This window comes from Bos mutus, chromosome 9 (assembly GCF_027580195.1).
Source record: "Bos mutus isolate GX-2022 chromosome 9, NWIPB_WYAK_1.1, whole genome shotgun sequence".
Taxonomy (NCBI): domain Eukaryota; kingdom Metazoa; phylum Chordata; class Mammalia; order Artiodactyla; family Bovidae; genus Bos; species Bos mutus.
The window spans coordinates 41259827-41277768 of NC_091625.1; the positions used below are offsets into that span (position 1 = coordinate 41259827).

The following is a 17942-nucleotide window of genomic DNA, read 5'->3' on the forward strand; positions in this document are numbered from 1 at the left end:
TGCGACCCCTCAGGCTCCTCAGTTCATGGAATTTTCCAGGCAAGAGTACTGGAGTGGGTTGCTATTTCCTTCTCCATGGGATCTTCCCTACCCAGGGATCGAACCCAGGTCTCCCGCATTGCAGACAGACACTTTACCGTCTGAGCCACCAGGGAAGTCCAAAATATGTATGTGTATGTGTAAATAATCACTAGATATAATCCTACTAAATAAATCACTCTGAATTCTATATTTTTTTTTCAGTAGGCAATATGATATTTAGCCACTAAGAAAAGTTACCATGTTTTCTTATGTTTGAAGTCTTTCATACTGACTGATGATAATTGTGTGCCAGTTTGTCTTCATTTATGTTTTCCTTTTTCTCTTTTATATAAAATGTAATGTTTTCTAGATGTTATAGAGCATTTTTATTCTGGCAGTAGCATCAATGGAGAGTCAGTCTAGATTTCCTGGAAAGGGATGATGTTCTAATGAATTGGGTGGTCACAGAGAGTGGGCTGAACAGTCAGTTATACAAAAGAGATTGCAGAGAAAATAGAACAGGGAAGATAGGAAGAGATGAAGAGGAAAGTTCATGGTCCATTGACCTCTTTCCTAATCGACATGCAATCACTGGAATATTAACAGTGAAAAGAATACTAAATCTATGAGATCATCATGGTATAGTAGAAAGAACATGCCCTTGGAGGCAGACAGACTTAAGTTCTAACCTTCACTCAAGCCCCTTGTTTGCTCTGTAAACTTAGGTATTTAACCTCTTTGTCTCGCAGTTTTTCATTTCTGAGGGGCATCCCTGGTGGCTCAGTTCAGTTCAGTTGCTCAGTCACGTCCAACTCTTTGTGACCCCTTGGACTGCAGCATATCAGGCCTCCCTGTCCATCACCAACTCCTAGAGTTTAATCAAACACTTGTCCATTGAGTCAATGATGTCATCCAACCATCTCATCCTCTGTTTTCCCCTTTTCCTCCCGCCTTCAATCTTTCCCAGCATCAGGGTCTTTTCAAATGCCAGCTCTTCACATCAGGTGGCCAAAGTATTGGAGTTTCAGCTTCAGCATCAGTCCTTCCAATGAACACCCAGGACTGATTTCCTTTAGGATGGACTGGTAGGCTCTCCTTGCAGTCCAAGGGACTCTCAAAAGTCTTCTCCAACACCACAGTTCAAAAGCATCAATTCTTCGGTGCTCAGCTTTCTTTATTGTTCAACTCTCACACTCATACATGACTACTGGAAAAAACTATAGCCTTGACTAGACGGACTTTTGTTGGCAAAGTAATGTCTCTGCTTTTTAATATGCTGTCTAGGTTGGTCATAACTTTCCTTCCAAGGAGTAAGCGTCTTTTAATTTCATGGCTGCAATCACCATCCGCAGTGATTTTGGGGCAAAAAAAAAAAATAAAGTCTGTCACTGTTTCCACTGTTTCCCCATCTATTTGCCATGAAGTGATGGGACTGGATGCCATGATCTTAGTTTTCTGAATGTTGAGCTTTAAGCCAACTTTTTTACTCTTCTCTTTCACTTTCATCAAGAGGCTCTTTAGTTCTTCTTCACTTCCTGCCATAAGGGTAGTGTTATCTGCGTATCTGAGGTTATTGATATTTCTCCCAGCAATCTTGATTCCAACTTGTGCTTCATCCAGCCTGACATTTCGCATGATGTACTCTGCATATAAGTTAAATAAGCAGGGTGACAATAGACAACCTTGATGTACTCCTTTCCCAACTTTGAACCAGTCCACTGTTCTATATCTGGTTCTTACTGTTGCTTCTTGACCTGCCTACAGCTTTCTCAGAAGGCAGGTCAGGTGGCCTGGTTTTCCCATCTCTTGAATTTTCCACAGTTTGTTGTGATCCACACAGTCAAAGGCTTTAGTGTAGTCAATGAAGCAGAAGTAGATGTTTTTCTGGAATTCTCTTGCTTTTTTGATGATTCAACGGATGTTGGCAATTTGATCTCTGGTTCCTCTGCTCTTTCTAAATCCAGCTTGGACATCTGCAAGTTCTTGGTTCGCGTAGTGTTTAAACCTGGCTTGGAGAATTTTGAGCATTACTTTGCTAGCATGTGAGATGAGTGCAATTGTGCAGTAGTTTGAACATTCTTTGGCATTGCCCTTCTTTGGGATTGGAATGAAAACTGACCTTTTCCAGTCCTGTAGCCACTGCTGAGTTTTCCAAATTTGCTGGCATATTGAGTGTAGCACTTTCAACAGCATCATCTTTTAGGATTTGAAATATTTCAACTGGAATTCCATCACCTCCACTAGCTTTGTTTGTAGTGATACTTCCTAAGGCCCGCTTGACTTCACACTCAGAGATGCCTGGCTCTAGGTGAGTGATCACACCATCATGGTTATCTGGGTCATTTTCTGTACAGTTCTTCTGTGTACTCTTGCCACCTCTTCTTAATGTCTTCTGCTTCTGTTAGGTCCATACCATTTCTGTCCTTTATTGAGCCCATCTTTGGATTAAATGTTCCCTTGGTATCTCTAATTTTCTTGAAGAGATCTCTAGTCTTTCCCATTCTATTGTTTTCCTCTATTCTTTAGCAAAACCTAGAGTTAGTCTCCAAATATATTTTAATTTCTCTCTAACTTCCTAGGGATGTATAGAATACAATGAAATATTGAGAAGAAGTATACATACATGTATACATTTTTTACAGCACCCTACACTATTGGTAGGAAATCTCCCTATGTTTAGTACATGGTAAGTTCAGGAGACAACTGATATGGCAAGTCAAACTGATGTATTTAAAGTAATTATCTTTTTAGGGAGCTAAAACTTGCAAATGATTTAAGCAGTACTTAAAAAAACAACAAACAAAGTTGTTCTTGAAGATTTTTAGGGAAAATATTAGAAACTGCTTTAGAATACTTTATAAATTTGGCAAGCCAAAAACAGAATGAAGAAAATTCTTCACTATTGTTTCATTGTGTTTTTATGTTTCTACTTCAAGTAACTGTCAATTTAAGCAAATACTTAGGTTTGAGCTAAACATTACAATGGTGAAATCTGTAACTCTGAAAAATTTCTTCTAAACCCTCAAACTTTCTTCTCTCAAGGATATGTATTGAGTAATAGAAATGAAAAAATTTTACATAGAATGACACTGTACAATTTGTTGTTTGCTTGCTTGTTTCAAAGATTATATTTGTATGTGGTTGTTTTTAATCATATTTTACATTTTTGGAAATGGACTGCAGCATTTTCTTCTTTGGTAGGTACCCCCTCTCGAATCCCCTCATGAATTTTAGAACCAATATTAGGGAATTTAAAAAGAGAAGAATCTTATACATATTCTTACCCTTATCCTCCATCCACAAATAAGAAAGAAAATTTCCCACAAAATTCTATATACTATTACAAATACAAAAATATTTTCAAGATAACTTTAATGTATACAGTGTCTGGCACAATAAAAATGAAAATGAAATTATCATGACATTATTAAAATTGGATATATTTTGTTAAAGGTTGATGAAAGGATTTTATCTTTCTTTATGTTACTTTTAACCCAGGACACTCTAATCTGTTATATAACTTGTCTCTGCTCTGACTCTGTATAATTTAAAAACAAAAAAACACACATTGAAGGTTGGACTTCTTTGGTATGTGGAGTGGTTGAGGCCTTACCTCTTTGTCTGCTTTCTGATTGGCTGAAAACTGTTGCTAAGCTTGTTTCTTTGTTCTTTGGGAAAGTCAAAAGTTGAGTGTGACCTATTTGAACTGTATCCTGCTGCTTTTGACTCTGCTTTTGCCTTCCTCCTGATCCATATGCTTTTTTCTGATATTTTTTGAAGTTTAGATTTTTTTAACCCATCAATTTGTAAATTTAGTGTTCTATATTTTAAGGTTTTAAGATTTTAGTTGTACCTTTATAATGCACAAATTACTATGGTTTAATTTTTAAAAATCTGGTTGAATACTTGAAAGTTGAATTTTCTGTCAGAAAGCATGTTCTCATTGTAAAGAGTAAATAGACTATTTAAAGACCTGCCTGTCACAAACACAAAAGATTAGCTTGGAGATCAATAATATCCTTATTGTTAATAGAAACAATTCCAAAGATCATCATTGAAAAATTTAGTAGGTCAACTTTTTGTGTTTTAGGTTAAAAGCTACTATTGATCATATTGGCATGTATGTTACTGAAGGATAAGACTGACTTTATTCATGTTTCTGGAGAAGGGCTAGAAGAATTGATAGTCCTTTCAGTTATAGACCAAATCCAGGACAGCTTAAATAAAAGTTGTACTGGAAGACAAGTTTGGTTTTTCATTCAGTAAACAATAATCAAATCATTGTGGTTATAAGAGTCTTTCCTCTAAGGCTCTATTTGGCATTGATGGGAATGAGACTTTGATCTAGATTTTCCCTAGCACTCCTTTAGAACCAGCATAAATCCTAGGAACATTCTCTGAACCTTAAAGCCTGACCTAAGCCTTGGATGAACAACATTGGGAGCTACAGACTAGACGGATTTTCTAAACCTACTGGGAGTTCTAGTGAACAGAACAGGAGATGTGGCATGTATATAAAAGTAATATTCACGTCTGATTTTTTTTTTTTGTCAGCATAGTCTTTAGTGAAACAATATTATCAGGATTCTGATTTATATACAATATCTAAAACTGGTGTTTTACTAATAAATGATCTCTTTAAAGTTCATATAAGTTATATTATTAAGCCAATTAGTGAGAACAATGAGGCTATCTTATGTTTTAAGCAAATTTGAAATAAAGGGGTTATGGATTATAGTTACTGTATTTCTGTATTTTCTTATATTCATAATATCAGAGAAGTCTATATTCACACAGCAAAGTACCTACATGCTGTGGCAGCCCACTCACTACTATAATTTTACTCATTGAGCAGAGGCAGACAGGCATGAATTTTTTTTAAAGGAAAGAACACACAAACTATACCCTTCCTTGTCACTGACAAATTTATAAGAATGTTCAAACGTGTACTCACAGAGAAGATGGAAAAAGTTTTATTTACTCCAGTATCTAAATTATTATTTTGATGGTTTCCAGTGCATTTAATGTTTATATATGTTTGTAGGTTACCTTGAAAAAAAAAGCTCAAAACTAATGTTTCATAATATCTTTAAAGTACTTGCAAGAAATACAATTCTGAAATCACTAGTAATGTACAAAGAAGCCTGGTATAGGAGGAGGCCAGGATCTGGTTAGCTTAAAGCATATAGTTCTTGATAAAATCAGGAATTATATTCACAGAGTAGAACTTTAAAGCTGAAGTAAAGTTTGAGAGCTCAAGAAGTTCAGGAACCCTTCATTTTAAATTTGAGGGGATTAAAACTAGAAGGGTTGTTAAGAAATTGCCATACCTTCTGGGTTTTTGTTTTTCTTACTTGTTTGGTACCCACCCCCCCCCCCGCCTAGAGTTGGACAGTAAAGTAGATGATTCCCTATTTAATGCTCCCTGACAGAATCCCAAGCTATCTGCCAATCTGTGTGACTTACACAAGAGGTTTAAGTCTAAATAAAATAGATGTCCAGTCTCAAATTAAGATATTTCTGCTTGCCCATAGATTTAAGAAACTAAATGCATATAGTTGGCATTCAGTAAATATAGATAATTGACTGAATACTAAGTGTTTACATAGTATTAAGATTTCTGTTAATTGGTAAAATAACAGCACTGACATCCATACATAAATCTATGCCCAAATATATTTTTTTAATTAAAGATATAATGAGTTTAAAAAGAATACTACCTTCTCCAACTTGTAACGTCTGAATAAAATCCTATTTTTGTATTTTTCAATTATTTGCCAAAAATTAGGAAAATCAGATTTTTCTATCACTACAAATGAAATGATCTTGAATTCTGTTTAAACTTAAACTCATGTAAAAAAAATAATTTTTAAAGTTGCATTATTCTTTTTTTGAGTATTTTTAGCTAAACAGAAAGATAGTAGTAACAAGTGAAAATAAATTTATATGTGAACTATGATGTCCTGAATGTACTCACATCCTTTGCACAAAGGGAAACGTGGCCTGCAGAGGTGCAGTGAGGGTTTTGGAGGGCAGAAGAACAGATGAGAAAGTACAGTGAAATGCCGTTATTTCTGAAACACTTGATAGCATGCAAGTAGTTTGTAGATGTGGCCTTGTACTTTGTGACCAAGTTAAAGATCTACAACTTAATACCCTCTTGAAAAACAGGAGATCTCAGGAGGTGGCAAAGAAAGAAGGTGATTTAAAGGATTAAAGGACCTTCAACTAAAGATTGTCACAAAGGAACTGAGGGTTCTTTGAGCTATGTTAGAAAAACATGTATTATTGAACTCTATTCACTGCTTGGTAGTACTAATCATGGTGAAGGGGCATGGATAGAGAGGTCAGGATAGCTGTTATAAACAAAAAATAACTTGCTTAAAAGATTTAGAACATTGTCATTAGGATTTTGTTTCTTTGAATGAAAATGATCTCTAGTATGAATGAAACATTCAAAATTCAGACATGATTAAGCTGATGACTTACTAATATGCATTTAGCCTAAACTCTTTAACTATGGGTAAATTCAGTTCTATAAAGTCTGTGTGGGCTCAGGATAAGTTGAAGACACTAAGTTTGATTTTATTCTGTTTTGGAAAGACAATTTTTTAATATTATGCCAGACCAATATATTCCTTGGACTTAAAATTATAGGTTACATATGTAAACCAGTTATTGCCTAGTGCCCACAAAGAGAAGCATTTTGAGAATTTAAAAATATTTTCACATATGTTTTTAGGTAGAGATTAAATCTGGCCCCTCCAAAACTACTTTAAATATAACATATATGCATAGTCTGAGAAATATTTCTACGTGAACATGTCATACATTAAGTATCTTCCATTACTTTTTTTTTTAAGTTGGTATCTTACCAACTTAAGTTCATAAGTTGAACTCCTAAGAACATATGGGAAAAAGTCCTAACTCTCAACTTCCCACTACACTCACCTTTTTCCTGAACCTTGTCCTATTCCAAGTTAAACCTTTTCCTTCTTATTTACCTCAAAACAATGCTGAAAAGTAATTAGCCTCTAAAAGTTGTAATGAATAAATTCTTCCATTTAACTTTGGTATCTCAACTGTCACTTTCTTTCCTGATATTTCACTTTAGATAAGCCTGTGGATGTTTAAGGCCAGACTTGGGCTTTAAAATGTTCGTAAATTTGTCAAACAATGGTATGAATACAGGCAGTGTCTGACTTGTAAGTACCTGCCTGACTTAACAAGTGAGCCATATGTACCATTGCCCAAACCTTTATAGCCTCTATCTTGGCAGTATAGGAGAACAGGAACAGAAAAATCAAAGGAGCTTGGGAATACCTGGGGTTCCTGATGAGAAGAGACAATGAAAAATAGAATTAGCTTGTTAGAGCTGGAAAGGACAAGTTGATTCCTAAGCAGAGCCTGCCTGCCTGCCTAAATAGTGACCGCAAAGCCTCCAAGAGTGTTTGTCTGGATGGCCCAAATCTTTTATAATATGAATGTTGAAATTCATTTTTAAGCTTTCAGTTGAGTTAAACTTCTTTTTCAATGGAATCATCTCTGTGGTGTTCATTCATTACATTCTTATTGAAGGTCTACTGTGTGCTGGGCACTAAGACATTGGAAATACAGCAGTGAACAAGACAAATATTCTGATATTACATTCTATTGAGACAGACTAAATTAGCATGAAATGTCAGTCCCTCATACAATAATAGGTATGAGTTAGTTTAAGAAACCTATTCTCTTTCTAATACCTACCAGTTATTCTAAGAAAAAGAGTGGTAATGTGAGGAGCAGGTAGGAGGTTGGGTAGACTCAGGTGAGTTATGTAATAGGGGAGTTTGGGGTAGCATGAAGTCAGCAAAGGTCTGGGAAGACACTGAGGAATGATAGGGATAGAGAAATAGAAGAAAGCAGCTCTCAAAGACCAAGACCACTGATTGCATGATTGCTTTTTACTTTTCTTTTTTTTTTAAACCAGATCTCACCCTGAGATAACTAGATCTCACAAAAGGGATACATTTTTCTTTCTTCCTACCTTCTTCTCTTGCTATCAGAATCAAGAACTTAGGCTAACACACAATTATTCTAATTTTTAAAATATTCATTAAAAGCAGCAGCCTAGCTTATGCTGCTTTGGATTCAGACAGACCTAGGTTCTAAACTCAGTCTACTTTTACAACTTTGGATGAATTACCAATATTTTACATTTCTGTTTTACAGATTTTTAAAATAGAAATAATTGTATCTGCCTTACATGTGTAAAATCCTTAGTGTCTGATATTTTGGTCTTATTATCATTAGTCTGGAAAGCCTGACCATGACTTAGCATGCTTATTCTTTTAGGAAAGGGATTTTCTAATTTAAAACTACTGACACTATTTGGAATATTACTTGTTTACAAATATGAGTGCTGGTCTGTTTCTAAAACCCTATATAAAAATTTAAAACTGTTCATTTCTAAAAGAAGAAACCCTGAAGGAGAAAAGAGAGCAAAAATTTATCAACATTCTTGCTTCTTTATAAGTAACATAATTCTAAAAATTAAATTGAAGAAGTGAAAAAAGTAGAGGACAAATAAGAGAAACGATCTCAATGTACCCAAAACATGCTGTTGAAAGGAAAAAAGTGCTTAGCAGGCAAGCTATATATAAGAAACAGGAAGATATCAACTAGAGGAGGAAAATCTAGGCAAAATTAGTAAGCAGAAGTAATATTATAAACCAGAATTCATTCCAAATAAAAAATGTTTTAAATGACAATAGGGCATTTTTTTCAAGAAGCTTAAACTACATAAATCTAACAAATCCCACTCCCATTCTTAAAGGAGTTGTTTGGTTTAATGGCTGAAATCATTGTTATGTGTGTCTAATCAATTATTAAATATTTCTATTCTGAAGAATAGATCTACATATCTACAGTACTTTAATTCACTTTCAATTTCTTTAGTTAATAAAAAAAAATTCAAGGTTTAATATGTGGCCAATGAAAGTGTAATTACACCTTTTGCCCTGACTAGTATTCTATTAAAATATATCTATTCTTTTTCATGAATTGACTATATTTTTAAAAGTCTAATGGGTTTAGGGAAGCCACTTGGTCAAGAGAGCATACAATTTGAGATTTATCTCCTGAATTTCAAAAACAAGAGTATAAGGCATCATTTCCTTTCTCAAGTGCATGGTGGTTGCATGCTTAGTCATGTCTGACTCTTTGTGACCACGTGGACTATAGCCTGCCAGATTCCTCTATCCTTGGGATTTCCCAGGCAAGAATACTTGAGTGGGTTGCCATTTCCTACTCCAGGGGATCTTCTCAACCCAGGGATTGAACCCATGACTCCTGTGTCTCTTGGATCAGCAGGTGGATTCTTTACCACTGTATCACCTACGTAGCCCCAAGAGAGACAAATCCACCTTCATCCCTGCACTTTGCTTCATTTCCATTGTTCTTCAGAACACCATCTTGCCTTTGCCACAGTTACCTCAACAATCTTCATAACACATCTTTGTACCTCTAGTTTTGCCTGAACCTTAGCTGAAATGCAAATTTGATGTCATTACATTCTTTAAAACTTTTAGTAACTCCACAGTACTCTTAAGAATGAAATTTATTGTCTTTAATGAATCTTAAACAAGGTCCCTCCTTACTGTTTGACCTAAACTCCATCCATTACTCTCCAAACTCTCTGCTCTAGACACCAGTGAGTGAGTGAGTGAGTGAGTGAAAGTTTCTCAATTATATCCAGTCTTTGCTTCCCCCATGGACTATACAGTCCATGGAATTCTCCAGGCCAGAATACTGGAGTGCGTAGCTGTTCCCTTCTCCAGGGGATCTTCCCAACCCAGGGATCAAACCCAGGTCTCCCGCATTGCAAGTGGATTCTTTACCAGCAGAGCCAGCAGGGAAGCCCTCCAGACACCAGTTGTTGTTGTTGTGTTACTCGCTCAGTCGTGTCTGATTCTTTGCGACCCCATGGATTGTAGCCCACTAGGCTCCTCTGTTCATGGGATTCTCCAGGCAAGAATACTAGAGTGGGTTGCCATTCCCTTCTCCACCAGACACCAGTGAACTTCCTTTATTCAGCTTCCCTCTCCCCTGCCTCTGGGCCTTTGCACAGTGCTAGTTTCTTTGCGTAGAACTCTGTCTTTACTCTCCCAAACACTCCACCAATTTTCTTTCCAAGGCCTCTCTATTAATCCTCTAAGCCCTAGCTCAGATATCACTTACTTCAGGAAGCCCATCTTGAACCACCAGTCCAAGTCTGGACTCTAATGCTTCATGGGTCTCTGCTCAGATCAAGTCATTTGACACCACTCTTGTTTTTCACATGGGCGTACCATGGGTTTCCCTACTAGCTCAGACAGTAAAGCGTCTGTCTGCAATGCAGGAGACCCAGGTTCGATCCCTGGGTTGGGAAGATCCCCTGGAGAAAGAAATGGCAGCCCACTCCAGTATTCTTGCCTGGAAAATCCCATGGACTGCGGAGCCTGGTAGGCTATGGTCCATGAGGTTGCAAAGAGTCCAACACGACTGAGCGACTTCACTTTCACTTTCACCATCTTGTTCTGGGGCAATTAGCATTGAGATCATTATTATTAATGTCAAGTGCAAAAACCTCACTTTGATACAGTTGAGTTGGGTAGGTTAACCCCCAACATTTATGTATGTGTGTGCTCAGTCCGTCCAGTTGTGTCCAACTCTTTGTGACCCCATGGACCATAGCCTGCCAGGCTCCTCTGTCCATAGGATTTTCCTGGCAAGAATACTGGAATGGGTTGCCATACCCTCCTCCAGGGGATCTTCCAGATCCAGGGATCAAACTTGCTTCTCCTGGTCTCCTGCATTGCCAGGTGGATTCTTTACCACTGAGCCACAAGGGAAGCCCATTTATGTATGTATGTATGTATGTATGTATGTACGTTTTGGGCCATGTCTCATAGCTTGCAGGAGCTTAGTTCCCCAACCAGAGATTGAACACACATTCTCAGCAGTGAAAGCATGTGGTCCTAACCATGTAGCCACTAGGGAGTGCCCAGAACATTTTTAGAAGAAAGGAGAAATTCAGAATTACTATTACTTCTTGGATTAGATGTCAGGATTCTTCATTGAAGAAATAAAATGTTGAAATGAAATGTTTAAATAGCAGACTTTGTAAATAGCTGCTAGCCTATAATGATAGCCTATGGTAAATATCAAAAGCATAGTCCTTTCCAATTACTAATTGGTGTTCAGGAGATTTATTACATGCTTAGCACTGGAAGTTCATTAAGAGAAGCACCTTCAGGATATCTGGCCAACTCAAGTAGTGAAATCTTTGGAAAATACAAACTCTTTATTAAATGATTTGTAAAAAATCTCAGAAATGAGATCTGCATAATATTTGCAGGTCAATACAGTTGTTGGAACTCTTGGTTAATAGATTTATTTGGAGGCAACCTTTTTATGTTATAGAAGAGAGTGACTAATTCAGTTACTGCTCGATCAAAAAGCAAAAATTAGTACTATCTAATGACTTGAAGGGCCTCGATAGGACTGAAATAGAATATATTAAAATTAATTTTTTTTTATGTAAGGCAGCATCAAAATAAACTGAAATTTTCTTAAAAAAAAAAAAAAAAAAAAATCCTAATGGGAGCTTCCTATTAAATTTCAACATATGTATCTTCAAAATTTATGAATCATGAAGTATCAGATATGAACATATATATATATACACACATATGAATATATACACATGTACACACACAGTTTGCAGTTCTAATTTGCATTTAAATGTTTTAAACCACTTTTGCATTGGCTAGATACATGCTTTTCCCTTGCCTCTCATTAAAAAAAACAGTAAGGCAAACCTTCTCCATTTTGCAAATAATATAATTTTAATATCAGACAAGGTTATGCCCAACTAGACAACTAACCCTCACTGCTGTTTTCTTTCCAGAAAATAAAATCACAGCTCAACTCTTCTAGAACCAGAGTCATCATTTTTCACATACTTCCCTCATTAAGTAGCTTTATCGCTCACAACCCTTACATCAAGTCATTTATGTTTCCAAGTTACTCATGTACAATCAGTTTATCTTGGAAGGTATGTCATATAGCTGCAAATTGGATGATTTTCTGTGTTTACTTTTGCCTGTTTGTGGCTGAGTGGGCATTAGATTATACAGTTTTGTTGTTGTTGTTTTGTGGCTCTGCTCAGAGAAAGAGCACTTGGACGTCTCTGTAGCCTTATTCTGTGTTAATTATTAACCTCCAATTGCTTTTCTTGACCACGTATTTGGGTGCTTCAGCAATTTATAAAAAGTATATTAGAACATATAATCTTATTTATCTGGAGACGATAAATAAAAAGTAACCATTTTAACATTCTGCTTTTAAAATGTGACAGTTTAAGAGCTAAAAAAGTAACTCAGTTTTCTCTGAGACATTGTAACCTCTAAGACTGAAACTTAATATTCATCTATGAGCCCTGGTCCATATTCATTGACTTAAACTCCACTTGTTTCTGATAGAATGTTCCTACTTTTTTTTTTTTTTTAACCTGAGCATGTAAGGTTGAAAATACAGGGCAAACATGCAAAAAGAGATCTAATTTAGGAGTTAATTTATTTTTTTTTAAAGAAGTTAATGGAGCCCTAAGCTAACAGTTATGACAGAAGACTTGAGAGATTTGTGTTTCAGATCCAACAATGTCAGTTGTGTTCCTTTATGAGTTGTTTTTTCAAGTTCCTCATCGGGTTTCAGAGAGAGATTCTTTCTTTAGATCCAAGGTACTTATGAGGAAACATTAGAAATTTAAATGCTTTCGAATATACTTGGGAAGAAGAAAATTTAGAGATCTGCTGCCAAGGCTTATTATCTGTGTAGGAGAGTTGATACTTAGTTTCTACATAGTTTACCAAAAATAATTTTTAACTGAATGTAGGTCATGGTCTCCTGCTTGTTTCTGTATTTTATGGTCCAATCAGCTTTGTTTGGGCATTTTTTGGAAAGAAAGAAGGGAAATTTCAAGACTTCATAAAATGTGAAGCAAATTTGATTTCCTCCTAGTGGTGTCGGAGTCAGCCTAGAGGTTGGTTGCCCTTTGGCAGGTAATTGGACCTGAACGGGTGGATGGAGGGCAGGCTCTCGGCTGCTGATGCTGGGACAGGGGTACACATTTGCCTTTCACTGAAGCCCGACAGTTCAGGGTGCACCTTCCAGCCACACTGTAGGCCCACATCCCGGCAGACCAAGCCCACTAGGGACCAGAGGATTGAGCTCCTTGGGGGAAGTACAGTCCCTCTACGGTCCCTAGAGGTTGTTTTTTGCCGGGCCGTACTGACTGCCCCCGCCAGGGCCCGCCCCTCCGCGCCGAGGAGGCGGGGCGCCGCGGCGCTGAGGGCCCCCACTGGCTATCGCGGCCGCCGACTCAGCTGAGTGACGGCAAGGGCGGGGCCGCGTGGCTTGTTTGTTTGCGCCGCCCCGTTCCGCCCCGCGCGGCCTCGGCGGTCAGCGCTGACTGAGGCTGCAGCTCATATGTAGGCTGGCCGCCAGCCCAGCGCTCTCCTCTGCGCTGTTGCGGTACCTCTGCGCATCCGCCACTGTCCCTGCGCCGACATGCGCCTGGCTACAGCCGCGAACGAGGCGTATACGGCGTCTCTGGCCGTCTCGGAGCTGCTGGGCTGCAAGCAGTGTGGTGGAAGCCGCGGCCAGGACGAGGTACCCGGGCGAGGGACCGGGCGAGAGGGCGGGTACCCAGCCGACTGTCTGGGCTGCACAGAGTCGCGTCGCTTCTCTGCCCTCGCACCCTAACAGCTTCGGAGAACGCTCCCCAGGGAGGGCGCCTCTGGAGCAACCGCCCGGCCGGCGCCCTGCCCAGCGGGGCGTGGCGGGCTGGCCCGCGCCCCTCAGGTGAAGGGGCGGCCAGTGGTGGGTTGGGGGGGACGTTTGCCACTGCGAGTCGTCTCCGGGCAGAAAGTGCCACGGCTGGAAGAGAAAGCTGTCTGGATCATTTAAATGGAAGTCTCCAAAACGTAAATAACGTTGTCTTCTGTACAAGTCTCCACAAGTCAGAAACCAAACAAACTCTAGTCCCCGGGTGGAACAGCCTATGGATTTTTTCCCCCTCAACGTCTTGTCAAAACAGATTATTTGGTGACCCTCACTCTTTGCCTTTTACTTTAAAAAAGAAAAAAAAAAAATGCATCTCAGTCAGTTTTGCCTAGAATAACTATGTTCTGCCAGCTCTATGACGTTATGCACAGCGTTTACTCTTGTTTATTAATATTTCTTTTGTGTCTGAATTGGCCTTCGGAAAGAGCTATTTAATTGTGACATTTTGTATTTTTACCAAGTGGTTACAAAGAGGGCACCAGTTGAATATCCTGCTGCATGCAGGATCTAGTTCCCTGATCAGGGATTGAACCCAGGGTCCCTGCATTGAGAGACCAGAGTCTTAGCCACTGGATCACCAGGGAAGTCCTGTAGGACCCCAATTGAAAGTTACGAGTACAACTTTAACTCAAATTTTAGCCTTTAATTCAAATGGTAGCAAGGGAGAAAGAGAAATAGTAATTAAAATTGAATTGAAATCAGATTGTTTTAAGTATTGACTTAGTTCAAGAAATGTAAATACCAGGTAATTTCTTTGCACTATTGCCCACTAAAATGACTGTTAGTTTTATATGTTTTTTTGTAAATGGAGTCAACACTATGAGTATACCACATATATTCAATATAAACATAAATGAAGAACACTTTCTCCTGAAGGTTGTAGAACACCAAACACTTCTGTATTTTAACATTCATGTTTACATAGCGTGCTCCTTGTTTTCAGATAATACAGCAACCTAAAAAGTGTCTCATGACTGTTGCTTTGAAACTTTACTATAGAGGGAAAACGGTTCAAAAGTGTTGAAATAGCATTTACAATTTCTGTTTGCAGGCCATAACAGATCTTTTGTCATTTTGAGAAGTGAGCCTCATGATTGTGCTTGAATCTGTTCTTTCTTAGTGGTATTTGTGTGTAGAATCCTGGTTCTTGCCCAGATCTAGAATCTCTAAATATAGCCATGTAAACTAGAAGATAAAGAGATACATTTTATCTTACACATTGATTACAGAGCCTATGGGATTGTGTTCAGGAGACCAGGCAGCTTTGTGTAGTTGTATTTCATTTTTGAAACGTCCAACATGTGGGAAGATAAATTAGGAAGTAGTGCTTTATAAGAAAACTATTCACTTTACAAAAGAATTAATAACAGAACTCTTTCAAATAGCAAACTTCCACAGTGCCTTTAAGTTAAAACACCTTCCAGAAATGGAACCCTGACTAAAGTGTAGGGCACACATAAGAGCCTAAGTCAGCCTTATAAATCCAGTACTTTGAAGTCAGTTGAGTTATTTTTCTAGGATGTAGTTCATAGAATACCAGACACTGGGAAAAGAGATACCTGAACTTTAAATATTTCTAAATTCCCTATAAGAGTTAGTGACAAATTTAGAAGAAGCATTAGTACATTTTGTTTTAGTACATAGGAAGATTTCTTTATAAAGCCTTAGGATTTCTTCATTTCTATTTAAAAATTTCAAATGTCAAAAGGCTAGCACCCAGCTATAGGCAATGATTCTCATAAACAAGGGAGAGTGGGATGGGAACTCTTATTTTTTTACACAGTATATTTTTGCCTTGTTGAAATGTGTTTCAAAAAGAACTGCTTTTGTAATGTTTTACAAATCAAAGTTAGCATCATTGTTGCTATTACCAGTATTAAGAGATCTAGATAGTTTTAAAATGCACCAAGTGCAGTGAGAAAAAATAAAATGATTCAAGAGATCTGATTGTTGTTACTTTTCAAATGGATAGATGTGTAAGCCAGTAAATGCTCTCATTTTGCGTTTGTGACAAATTGTCCATTCCTTTGCTAAAAGATATTTATATAGATTCATAAGTGTATCTGACGAACTTGAAAAATCTGATTAGAACAATACATTCAGTACATAAACAGATTTACACAGTGAATATATTACAGTCATCAGTCATTCTGTGGTATTGTCAACATTTGCTGAGAATTTTCATGTTGTGAAAATTAGTATGTTAGTATCATACACTGGAGAGGAAACAGATACCACGTCAGAGATTTGCAGAAATGTTGTGATAGCAGAAGCTGTTGCTGTCTCTTTCAAAGATGCTGATTAGGAGGACTGTTGAGAGGAGAACTGTTAGTTCCCATGTTAGATTTCCCAGCCACACTTTCACCAAGAACCAGTGAGGTTTTGTGCTGTGATTAGCATATACATCTGCTTCACAAGGTCATTAGCCGTTGGCAACTTCTGCCTCCTTGAGTCTAAATTGGCCAAAATTTGTTCTAAATCTGTAATTCAGTTTCTTAGATACGTATGAAGGCACAATTGAAGTAACCTTTAGGAAGTTATGAAAGGCACTTAGTTTGGCTTTCCATAAGCCAACTATTGAATACCCATAGTGCCTTAAAAAAAAAAAAATCAACACCTGCTAGAAAACAGGGTAGCAACTATTTTGTCATGTGACTAGGAAAAGAAGTGTTTCAAAAGTGAGTTTTCCAGTAAATTGAAACTTTTAACCCTTTAGAAGTTGAGAATGCTATTGTATAACAACAGTGGTATCTAAAAGGACCTTTAAGTATCAAAAACTCTTAAAGAAACTCTTGAGAGTAATTAAAGACAGGAACTCTAGAAAACAGACTTCATGGATGTTTTCAAGATAACTGTCACCTGTTTACTTTTTCCAGAAGTTAGAGAACAGTTTGTGTGCAATGGGAAGCTAGATGGAATCAATTATCTGCTTTCTGATAGAATCTGAATTAGGATAAATTGAGATACAGCTCAGAGCTCATATAATTGTTTTACCTAGAACTAGCCTTAAGTAAAATAATGAAATTAGAGTATTGAATATCAGAGACTCCTTTCCATTCCTTTCCTTCAGTTTTTCTTTTCTGTCCCCTGCTTTCCTGTTAGACTGGTACCTCATCAAGGAATGAATGTGATCTTAACACTGAGAGGTTATTAGCATAAAAAGTGAAAGTCGCTCAGTCAAGTCTAGTTCAGTCATGTCCGACTCTTTGTGACTCTGTGGACTGTAGTCTGTGGAGTTCTCCAAGCCAGATTACTAGAGTGGGTAGCCTTTCCCTTCTCCAGGGGATCTTCCCCACCCAGGGATGGAACCCAGGTCTCCTGCACTGCAGGTGGATGCTTTACCAGTTGAGCCAAAAGGGAAGCCCGGTTATTAGCATAGTAGGTCTATAATCCATTCCTAAGAATGTTTGCTTTTTCTTAACATCCTGTTTTAAAACAATTTTTCACTCTTAAAAAAAAAAAATTTGTAAAGGAACTGGGAAGGAAAGGTTTGACCTGTGAAGGCAAAGAAGAGGGGAAACAGTGATACCAATATAGCTACTAAATTTGGCTATAGGGATAGACTTTCAAAGACTTGAGAATTATGTAGGACCCCCTTGGCATACCTATAGGAAAAGATTCCATTTCTGAAACATTGATAGGCACTTGCTTAGAATTATAAAGCTGTTGTAATATTAATAGTTTGATATATAAACTATTTGGTATAGAAATAAAACCAAAATAATATACTTCAATCCCTTTGTTTTGAAGCCTGTGTACTAACAATCTGGTCTTATTTTTAAAAATACACACATACACACAATCCACATACTGCTAATGTATGTGGTAAGATAAAGTCCTAGAAATGGAATTTCTAATTTTTTTCCTTTCCTCACAAATAGTAATATATGCACTTTGCCTTTTTCCCCCCTACATAATATATCCTAGAGATCTTTTAAAGCCAACTTGTATACAGCTGCTTCATTCTTTGTAAGGACCTCATGCTGTTCTAGTCTATGGTCATACTAAACTTTATTGAAACAGTCCTCTATTGATGAGCACTTAGGTGGTTTTAT

General features: G+C 37.5%; 1 protein-coding gene across 2 annotated transcripts in view; it reads left to right on the plus strand.

The window, feature by feature from the left end:
• SESN1 (sestrin 1) overlaps window positions 1–17942 on the plus strand; it is a 127373-nt gene that overhangs the window by 77254 nt on the left and 32177 nt on the right. Inside the window, exon 1 of one of the 2 annotated variants that reach the window (XM_005905842.3) lies at window positions 13493–13713. The exons of the other annotated variant lie outside the window; for it this stretch is intronic. Coding sequence (XP_005905904.2) covers window positions 13612–13713 — 102 coding nt within the window. The 5' untranslated portion in view covers window positions 13493–13611. Of the gene's footprint in view, window positions 1–13492; window positions 13714–17942 lie in introns of those variants that run through there. 2 annotated transcript variants of the gene reach the window in all.